The sequence below is a fragment of the Salvelinus fontinalis genome, unplaced genomic scaffold (genome assembly GCF_029448725.1).
Source record: "Salvelinus fontinalis isolate EN_2023a unplaced genomic scaffold, ASM2944872v1 scaffold_0525, whole genome shotgun sequence".
NCBI lineage: Eukaryota > Metazoa > Chordata > Actinopteri > Salmoniformes > Salmonidae > Salvelinus > Salvelinus fontinalis.
Genome location: NW_026600734.1, coordinates 81,565 through 93,033, shown reverse-complemented (window position 1 = coordinate 93,033; position 11,469 = coordinate 81,565). Strand labels below are relative to the sequence as shown.

At 39.1% G+C, this 11,469-nt stretch overlaps 1 protein-coding gene across 1 annotated transcript; it reads right to left on the bottom strand.

The window, feature by feature from the left end:
- Positions 1-3,934: 3,934 nt before the first annotated feature.
- Positions 3,935-5,415, bottom strand: LOC129846398 (zinc finger protein 436-like). The gene has a single exon (XM_055914327.1). It carries the CDS (start codon positions 5,413-5,415, stop codon positions 4,516-4,518), a length of 900 nt encoding a protein of 299 aa, XP_055770302.1. The 3' UTR covers positions 3,935-4,515.
- Between the last annotated feature and the right edge of the window lie 6,054 nt (positions 5,416-11,469).

Below are 11,469 nucleotides of genomic sequence, written 5' to 3'. Positions count from 1 at the left end.
TAAATCATGGTTTAGTGTTTCTGTATCAATATGGACTTTTAACAAATTCAAATCCTTTGGAGTCATTTTGACCTCAGCCAAAAGCACCTTTGATAAATAGGACGTTTATTGAAAATCAAAATCAAATCACATTTTATTGGTCACATACACGTATTTAGCAGATGTTATTGAGGGTGTAGTGAAATGCTTGTGGTTCTAGCTCCGACAGTGCAGTAATATCTAACAAGTAATATCTAACAATTTCACAACCCAATACACACAAATCTAAGTATTTGAATCTAGGTTTCTCTGTAGACATGATCCATCCCACCAGAGGGTGGAGGGGCACCTGTATCAGTGGTTTTGACCAGATAGACACCTGCAGACACACAGTATAGTGCCTCCCATGTACTCTCCTATGATTGGACTTTTCTATACCACGTATCACGTGACTGTGTACAAAACTGCCAATGGTAGAAAACTCTGCCAGCTGTATACAGTGCATTCGTTAAGTATTCAGACCCCTTCACTTTTTCCACATTCAGTTACTTTACAGCCTTATTCTAAAATTGAATATTTTCCTGCTCATCAATCTACACACAATACCCCATAATGACATCACAATACCCCATAATGACATCACAATACCCCATAATGACAAACCAAAAACAGGTTTGTAAACATTGTTGCAAATGTATTTACTTAAGTATTCAGACCCTTTGCTATGAGACTCGAAATTGAGCTCAGATGCATCCTGATTCCATTGATCATCCTTCAGATGTTTCTCCAGCTTGATTGGAGTCCGCTTGTGGTAAATTCAATTGATTAGACATGATTTGGAGAGGCACACACCTGTCTATATAAAGTCCCACAGTTTACAGTGCATGTCAGAGCAAAACCAAGCCATGAGGTCAAAGGAATTGTCCGTAGAGCTCTGAGACAAGAATGTGTTGAGGCACAGATCTGGAGAAAAGGTACCAAAAAATGTATGCAGCATTGAAGGTCCCCAAGAACACAGTGTCCGCCCTCATTCTTAAATGGAATAAGTTAGGAACCACCATTACTCTTCCTAGAGCTGTCGGGGGAGAAGGGCCTTGGTCAAGGAGGTGACCAAAAACTCGATGGTCACTCTGACAGAGCTCCAGAGTTCCTCTGTGGAGATGGGAGAACCTTCCAGAAGGACAATCATCTCTGCAGTACTCCAACAAATCTGGCCTTTATGGTAGAGACCAGACGGAAGCTACTCCTCAGTAAAAGGCACATGACAGCCCGCTTGGAGTTTGCCAAAAGGCACCTAAAGGACTCTAACCATGAGAAACAAGATTCTCTGGTCTGATTAAACCAACTCTTTGGCCTGAATGTCATGTGTCATGTCTGGAGAAAATCGGTACCATCCCGGTGAAGCGGTGGTCATGGCAACATCATGCTGTGGAGATGTTTTTCAGCAGCAGTGCATATTGTCCACTGGTTTTGGTGTAATTTCTCACCCATTTTGTCAGTAGGAAAGTTAATTTCCCCTCAGGCACACCCATTAGTTGATTGTTATTATGAAGGTAATTTGTATAGAATGTACTTTTCCCCACTCATTCACCCCATCTCTTTACATTGCTTATTTATATGTGGTGACCTGACTGCGTCCAGACTGTCAAAGGCCCATCCTGGTAGACCTGAAACTAATGCAGCTTGGAGTGATCAGATGACAAAAGTCACATTTAGGTGACAGGTGTAACTGAGTCCATAGATGCTCCATATCCATTACTTTGAGTGTTTTATATAATATGACTAAATATGTTTCTTTCTGTGTTGCAGGGGCAGTCAAGAAATGGAACGGCAAGGCCACAGAACATGACATAAGCAGAGCTGTGGGAGACCACCTCAAGCCCCTGGTAGAGCCGGGGGTGGTGTTTACCACTCCACCAGCAGAGCTGTGGGAGACCACCTCAAGCCCCTGGTAGAGCCGGGGGTGGTGTTTACCAATCCACCAGCAGAGCTGTGGGAGACCACCTCAAGCCCCTGGTAGAGCCGGGGGTGGTGTTAACCACTCCATCACGCCTTCAGCAGGCTTTAAAAGTGGGATTGATACTGTTTTTCTTACTAAGATGGAGGGTCTGTTGATTGATCAGTCATTGGGTTCATTTGTTGAAATCAAATCAAGCTTTATTTATACAGCACATTTCAGACATGGATGCAACACAATGGCTTCACAGGAGAAAACAATGAAAATAACCAGAAATATTTAGTACACAAAAATAACAGCATAAGAAAAACAGAAGATTAACAACTGAAAGACCAATGGGCATTCTAAGGAAATGCCATTGATTAAAACACGAATTGAAAGCAATATCCAACCCAAAATATAAGCTTTTTTTTAGGAGGGGTTCTGAAAGACACTATGGGGGTGTCGACAGAAAGTTGACTAGTAACAACTGGGACCTAAAAGACACCAACCATGAGACCCACTAAATCTGCCCAAGAAGAGGCAAACAAAAGAAAAACCCACAACAAACTTAAAGACAGGAAGCAAACCAAAAAGGTGGAGCAACTAAAGGTGTTGACTCTCCACATCCATCAAGACAACTGGAGCACTGGGCCAGACACTCTTAAATAGAACCTGGACCAGCTCAGGTGAAACACCTTCCCACTAACGAGATGGACAAGCCATCACAGGTGTAACACATACTGACTAATGAGGTGACACCAATCAGTGCACCCAAGACACATTTCAGTTGAATGCATTCAGTTGTACAATCAATCAAATGTATTTATAAAGCCTTTCTTACATCAGCTGATGTCACAGAGTACTGTACAGAAACCCAGCCTAAAACCCCAAACAGCAAGCAATGCAGGTGTAGAAGCACGGTGGCTAGGAAAAACTCCCTAGAAAGACAAGAACCTAGGAAGAAACCTAGAGAGGAACCAGGCTCTGAGGGGTGGCCAGTCCTCTTCTGGCTGTGCCGGGTGGATATTATAACAGAACATGGCCAAGATGTTCAAATGTTCATAGATGACCAGCAGGGTCAAATAATAATAATCACAGTGGTTGTCGAAGGTGCAACAGATCTGCACCTCAGGAGTAAATGTCAGTTAGCTTTTCATAGCCAATCATTCAGAGTATCTCCACAACTTCCATTTCACATAATCATCTACAATGCTTCACCTTCTACAATATAAACATGGTGTCTACTGGCTGTCAACAATTAAAAACAAGAAAAAACACGTTTCTAAACAATAATATACAATCGTATTATTTTTTTAATCCTTTTTCTTTCCATAGAATCCTAAAACTCACTAGCTTCTAGAACTCTCGTCTTCCTAAAACTCACTAGCTTCTAGAAATCTCGTCTTCCTAAAACCCACTAGCTTCTAGAACTCTCGTCCCCTTGGAACGAGCCCAAACAAAACTCAAATCAAATTGTATTAGTCACATGCGCGGGATACAACACTTGGAACTCTTACTTACGAGCCCCCAACAGTGCAGTTAAAAAATACAGAAAAGAATAAGAGATAAAACTAATATCCAACACAGAAAAACGTGTCAGAATAAATTGTGACCATGGTAACTCACTGGCTAAATGCAAAACACAAACCTATTTGACTGCCCACCCTTGAGATAATCAGCAACCAAGTTGTCCTTACCACGGACATGTCTGATTTCAAGAGGAAACTCCTGCGATATCCATAGTAACTTTCCACCTCACTACGGAGCTTCTCTCTCTTTTCAGGGTTCACTAGATAGGCATGTTGTTGGATATAAAAGCAGGGTAACAATGTCAATATAATTGTACCCAAAAATGTCAAGTTGGTTGCATGAATAACTATGATTAGTAAATGTTACATAATATGAAATATCAAAACCAAATGTTCACCCCTTTGTTAATATGTATTGGCAATAATTAACTTAATGGTGAGGCATGGAATAATAAAACATGTATATTTTGTCAGGCTGAATGTTTGAAATAATTATGATTGCTATTATGAAATTATAGGTGTATTCTGGAGTGATGTCAGATTGTTAATAAAATTGATTATAGGTGTATCGGCTGCAAGTACGTTGAAATTAAGCAGTTTAAGTCATTGGAAAAAAATCGACCCGAAAATACATCTTTTCAACTTTCACTTTCAACTACAACGGAACATATACTGGACAGAACATATATTGGACGTCAGGCATAGTCTTATTTTCAACGTCTTTTGAATGAGATTTTGATAAATGGGAATAGTGCAATGTCAAAACACAGTTTTAACGTGTCCAAATCAATAACCAATATGCAGAAATAGTTTGAAGTGTTGCATTTTGATTCAAGTGGGTCACCAACATGGTAAGTGTAACACAGCTCTTTTATGTTAGTCACTTTTTGATAAATCACATAAATAATACTCTTTCAATTCAGAGCCTGGATTTTTCCTCTTTTTCCCTAAAATCAATTGAACAAACGCTTAGGGTTCTACATTGTGACATCATTAAAATACTCCTTCTACAATGTTAAAACATTCTACATTGTGACATCATTTCATTGATATCATGAAACAACTTCTTCATGTATGCATTTTCTGATGTTTGATCAGACACCTTTTATCAGAGTATCTCTTGTCACATTGATCACAGCTATAAGATTTCTCTCCTGTGTGTGTTCTCTGGTGCCTAATCAGTTGACTAGAATCAGTAAAACTCTTCCCACACTGATCACAGCTGTAAGGTTTCTCTCCTGTGTGTGTTCTCTGGTGCCTAATCAGTTGACTAGAATCATTAAAACTCTTCCCACATTGATCACAGCTATGAGGTTTATCTCCTGTGTGTGTTCTCTGGTGTGTAGTCAGATAGCTAGATGAAGTAAAACTCTTCCCACATTGACCACAGCTATAAGGTTTCTCTCCTGTGTGAGTTCTCCGGTGTGATTTCAGGGTTTGTAGCTGAATAAAACTCTTGCCACATTGATCACAGCCATAAGGTCTATCTCCTGTGTGTATTCTCTGGTGTCTAGTTAGATCGCTAGATGCAGTAAAACTCTTGCCACATTGATCACAGCTATAAGGTTTCTCTCCTGTGTGTGTTCTCTGGTGTGTAGTTAGATTACCAGATGCAGTAAAACTCTTCCTACAGTGATCACAGCTATATGGTTTCTCTCCTGTGTGTGTTCTATGGTGGGATTTCAGGGAGCTTGACTGAGTAAAACTCTTCCCAAATTGATCACATGTATAAGATTTCTCTCCTGTGTGTACTCGCTGGTGTACAGTTAGATAGCTAGATCTAGTAAAACTCTTCCCACATTGATCACAGCTATAAGGTTTCTCTCCTGTGTGTGTTCTATGGTGTATAGTTAGATAGCTAGATCTAGTAAAACTCTTCCCACATTGATCACAGCCATAAGGTTTCTCTCCTGTGTGTGTTCTCTGGTGCACTGTCAGTTGATTAGATGAGTAAAACTCCTCCCACATTGATAACAGCCAAAAGGTTTCTCTCCAGTGTGTGTTCTATGGTGGGATTTCAGGGAGCGTGACTGAGTAAAACTCTTCCCACATTGATCACAGCTATAAGGCTTCTCTCCTGTGTGTGTACTTGCTGGTGTATTATAAGTTCTGATGAAGATTTGCAACATTTACCACAGTCAGAGCAGCAGTGAGATTTCTTCCCTGTGGGTCTCTGCTGGTGTTTCTTGAGGAGTTCTGATGTGGAGAGACTCTTCTCTGCCTCGTCAGCATCATGAGGTTGTTGAGACTCCCCAGAGGATCCACGATAGTCACGTCTCTCTCCTGTGTGAACAACAAGGTCAGACAGATGGTTCAAGGCCCGCAACAGCAGAAATCCACTGTTTATTTGAGGTAAAAGGTGATGCCCAGAGCGTACCCATGCAGTTGTACAACAATTGATGTCTGTTAAATTATTTTACAATTGTCTTAAGACAGGCAAACCTAAGCAGTGTGCCAGACGACCTTTGATCTCCAAAAAAGGCCCCTTTCTGTGTTTGCTAAAATTGCAGCACGAGGGCGATGCACACGCAATTTGATTGCAGAAACACCTCCCTGCTAATAAGGAAACCACTAGTTATGGATGTAGTATATCTGCTAATGAGGAAACCACTAGTTATGGATGTAATATATCTGGTAATGAGGAAACCACTAGTTATGGATGTAGTATATCTGGTAATGAGGAAACCACTAGTTATGGATGTAGTATATCTGGTAATGAGGAAACCACTAGTTATGGATGTAGTATATCTGCCTGGAACAAAAATGGTGAGCAAAGATTTTAGTTTTCCACAATGTATTCTGAATATTACAGCACAAGATCAGGAGTGCTACTCAAGGAAACTCACATTAAGCTCTGTGTCTATTCACTAATTCACCACCGTGGGGGAAAACTCAGGGGAGTTCTTATAGGCTGACAGCAAAAATATCCTCCATTTACAGGTTGCTTATGAGTGCATTTCACATTACTATTGGATTATAATTGTAAGGCTTGTTTGAATCTCCTGCTTAATATGTTTGTGTTATTGTCGCAAATCAACTGCGGGAAGAGTTTTTATTTTTCTGGCTATCTAACTATACACCAGAGAACACACACAGGAGAGAAACCATATAGCTGTGATCAATGTGGGAAGAGTTTTTCTTCTTCTGGCTATGTAACTATACACCAGAGAACACACGCAGGAGAGAAACCTTATAGCTGTGGTCAATGTGGGAAGAGTTTTGTTAAATCTAGCCATCTGACTTTACACCAGAGAATACACCCAGGAGAGAAACCATATAGCTGTGATCAATGTGGGAAGAGTTTTGTTAAATCTAGCAGTCTGACTTTACACCAGAGAACACACACAGGAGAGAAACCTTATAGTTGTGATCAATGTGGGAAGAGTTTTAGTCAATCTAGCAGTCTGACTACACACCAGAGAACACACACAGGGGAGAAACCTCATAGCTGTGATCAATGTGACAAGAGATACTCTGATAAAAGATCTCTGATCAAACATCAGAAAATACATACATGAAGAAGTTGTTTCATGATATCAATGAATTAATGTCACAATGTAGAATGTTTTAACATTGTAGTAGGAGTATTTTAATGATGTCACAACGTGGAATGTTTTAACATTGTAGTAGGAGTATTTTAATGATGTCACAATGTAGAATGTTTTAACATTGTAGTAGGAGTATTTTAATGATGTCACAACGTGGAATGTTTTAACATTGTAGTAGGAGTATTTTAATGATGTCACAATGTAGAATGTTTTAACATTGTAGTAGGAGTATTTTAATGATGTCACAATGTAGAATGTTTTAACATTGTAGTAGGAGTATTTTAATGATATCACAATGTAGAATGTTTTAACATTGTAGTAGGAGTTTTTTAATGATGTTCTACCTTATCGTTTGCCCTGTTCAATTGATTGCAGCATGATATGTATATTAGCCTCAGATGAAAATCCAGGCTCTGAATTGAAAGAGTATTATTTAACAAAAAGTGACTAACAAAAAAAGAGCTGTGTTACACTTACTGCGTTGGTGACCCACTTTAATCAAAATGCAGCACTTCAAAATGTAGCTAGCTGTGTTCTACAAGTTGAAAAAGCTGCTTGTTTAAAAAAATACATGTAAGATGATAATTGTTGCAGATGTTTGTGTATATACACACATGAAAGCAGTATAATAAATTGGTCTATAATCAATTTTATTAACAATCTGACATCACTCCACTATTTCTTTACAACATTCAAATGCTAATTGTCTTTATTCCACTACTGAAGAAGCATGACTCAAATCACCTCATATATTCAAACATTCAGCCTGACAAAAGATACATGTTTAATTATTCCATGCCTCACCATTAAGTGAAATATTGCCAATACATATTAACAAAGGGGTGTACATTTGGTTTTGATTTTCATATTTACAATTTATGTAACATTTAGTAATCATAATTATTTATGCAACCAGCTGACCACTTTTGGGTACAATTATATTGACAATGTTGCCCTGCTTTTAGAATATCAGGGTTCATTCTCAGATGTGCCAACCCAAATGCATGACATTGGGGACTGGGCCCCGATCCAACAACATGCCTATCGAGTGAACCCTGAAAAGAGAGAGAGAAGTAAGGTGGAAAGTTACTACGGATATTGCAGGAGTTGGTTGCTGATTGTCTCAAGGGTGGGCAGTCAACAAGTTTTGCGTTTAGCCAGTGCGTTGCCATGGATCACAATTTATTTTGACTGCACGTTTTTCCGTATTGGAGATTTAGTTTTTTGGGCTCGTTCCAAGGGGACCAGAGTTCTAGAAGCGAGTGGGTTTTAGGATCCTATTGAAAGAAAAAGGATTAAAAAAATAATACGATTGTATATTATTATTTAGAAATACTTGTTTTTTCTTGTTTTTAATTGTTGACAGCCAGTAGACACTGTTTATATTGTAGTAGTATTGTAGTTGATTATGTGAAATGGAAGTTTTCTGTTGGGGGTGAGCAAACTTGTCCAACAAAAATATAGGATATTTGTCTTAAGGGGAAAGGTGTCACAGGCTTTGGTTTTTCCATTTATGTTTTGAGGTTGGACTTTAGCTCGTATAGCTCGTTAGCACGTAGAATGCACTGATTGGTGTCACCTCGTTAGTCAGTATGTGTTACACCTGTGCTGGCTTGTCCATCTCGTTAGTGGGAAGGTGTTTCACCTGAGCTGGTCCAGGTTCTATTTAAAAGTGTCTGGCCCAGTGCTCCAGTTGTCTTGATAGATGTGGAGAGTCAACACCTTTAGCTGCGCCACCTTTTTGGTTTGTTTCCTGTCTTTTAAGTTTGTTGTGGGTTTTAATTTTGTTTGCCTCTTCTTGGGCAGATTTTGTGAGTCATGGTGGGTGTCTTTTAGGTCCCAGTTGTTGTTGTTAGTCAACTTTCAGTGGACACCCCCATAGTGTCTTTCCGAGTCCCTCCTATATTAATTATAAATTAGGATGCTCATTAGAATTTTAGTTGGTAAACTTCTGTTTTTTATCCTCTTATTTTTGTGTACTAAATATTTCTGTTTATTTTCATTTTTTTTTCTCCTGTGAAGCCATTGTGTTGAATCCAGGTCTGAAATGTACTGTGTAAATAAAGCTTGATTTGATTTGAACATATTGCAAAACAAATTAACCCAATGACTGACCAATCCTTAGAGTGCTCATTGGTTTTTCAGTTGTTATTCTTCTGTTTTTATCCTCTTATGTTTGTTGTGTAGTAAATATTTCAGTTTATTTTCATTGTTTTTTTATAAATTTTTTCCTGTGACGCCATTGTGTTGCATCCATGTCTGAAATAAATAAAGCTTGATTTGATTTGAACATATTGCGAAACAAATTAACCCAATGACCGACCAATCAGACTCTTGCAAAACCAATTAACAAAATATGTGCAAAAGCAACACATATCTTGGTCCATCTTAGTATGAAAAACAGTATGAATTCAGTGTATCTTCCACTATGTCAAAATAGTGCTGGTATGTACGTTTAGTATCACTTTACAACCAACCCAGTTCATTTGTTGAAAATGAAAAATGTTGAAATCAACAATAATACGTCAAAGGATTCAACTACTGAAAACTGAAACAAACAATTGGATCAAACAGATCAATCCCACTTTTTTGGACATTGGGTTTGATTCAGACCCTGCCAGCATGGCCAGAAATGTAACTTATAACCACTTATACTGTCATTGTACCAGGTGGACATTGGGTTTGATTCAGACCCTGCCGGTGTACCAGGTGGACATTGGGTTTTATTCAGACCCTGCCAGTGTACCAGGTGGACATTGGGTTTGATTCAGACCCTGCCAGTGTACCAGGTGGACATTGGGTTTTATTCAGACCCTGCCAGTGTACCAGGTGGATATTGGGTTTGATACAGACCCTGCCAGCATGGCCAGATATGTTACTTATAACCACAGAACCAACACAGACCTTTCATGCATGACTAAAAACGCCTAAGTATTAGATTTACTGTCCTGGTCTGTCACCGCCTCAGACACCATTCACAATGCTGGCTGAGGTACCAGTAAAACATGACATATTATATCCTAACCATTCACAATGCTGGCTGAGGTACCAGTAAAACATGACATATTATATCCTAACCATTCACAATGCTGGCTGAGGTACCAGTAAAACATGACATATTATATCCTAACCATTCACAATGCTGGCTGAGGTACGAGTAAAACATGACATATTATTTACTAATTGTCAAAAAATCCCCACTCCTTAATCAACTAGTCTCTCACTGTTTAACCAGAATAACATGAGTTGTGCCCTACAAACTGTTAGACTGTTAGTCCATAATCCTATTCAGCTATTTAGATGTCATGTATTGTCATGTTATGCTCACTATAAGAAATCCTGAATGTATTGAAATGCCTGGAGGGGATGTGTTAGTTCATTACCCATCATTTATACCTGTTAACCCATCATTTATACCTGTTAGTTCATAACCCATCATTTATACCTGTTAATTCATAACCCATCATTTATACCTGTTAATTCATAACTCATCATTTATACCTGTTAGTTCATAACCCATCATTTATACCTGTTAATTCATAACTCATCATTTATACCTGTTAGTTCATAACCCATCATTTATACCTGTTAATTCATAACCCATCATTTATACCTGTTAATTCATAACCCATCATGTATACCTGTTAGTTCATAACCCATCATTTATACCTGTTAATTCATAACCAATCATTTATACCTGTTAATTCATAACCAATCATTTATACCTGTTAATTCAGGGGCAGTTCAGGCAGGCTGGCACTCTCCCTGACCTTACTTGGCAGGAACTAATGGAGATCCATAATAAACCCCAGGAAGAGTATCTGCTGCCTTGGCAGGAACTAATGGAGATCCATAATAAACCCCAGGAAGAGTAGCTGCTGCCTTGGCAGGAACTAACGGGGATCCATAATAAACCCCAGGAAGAGTAGCTGCTGCCTTGGCAGGAACTAATGGAGATCCATAATAAACCCCAGGAAGAGTAGCTGCTGCCTTGGCAGGAACTAATGGGGATCCATAATAAATACAAATACTTGTATCAATATATTTGTCTCTCTTTTCTCTCGGATTCGAAAATGCTAATTAGCATCAAAGTAGACGATATGCAAGACTACAAATCCCTGCAAGCTCCTGCATGTCATCTCAAGCCATACATCTTTCATGACACCGTTCACAGAATTGTCCATTGAAATAAATGTTGACAATTTAATAATTGCTACATAAAGGCCTGATTGGTGGAGTGCTGCAGAGATAGTTGTTCTTCTGGAAGGTTCTACAATCTCCACAGAGGAACTCTGGAGCTCTGTCAGAGTGAACATCGGGTTCTCTTTTACCTCCCTGACCAAAGCCCTTCTACCCCCATTTCTCAGTTTGGCCAGGCGGCCAGCACTAGGAAGAGTCTTGGTGGTTCCAAACTTCTTCGAGTCTCATAGCAAAGGGTCTGAATACTTAAATACATTTGCAAAAATGTCTAAAA

Excerpts from the sequence above, each read along its gene's own strand:
- LOC129846398 (XM_055914327.1), bottom strand. The coding sequence starts at position 5,415 with ATGTGGGAGGAGTTTTACTCATCTAATCAACTGACAGTGCACCAGAGA.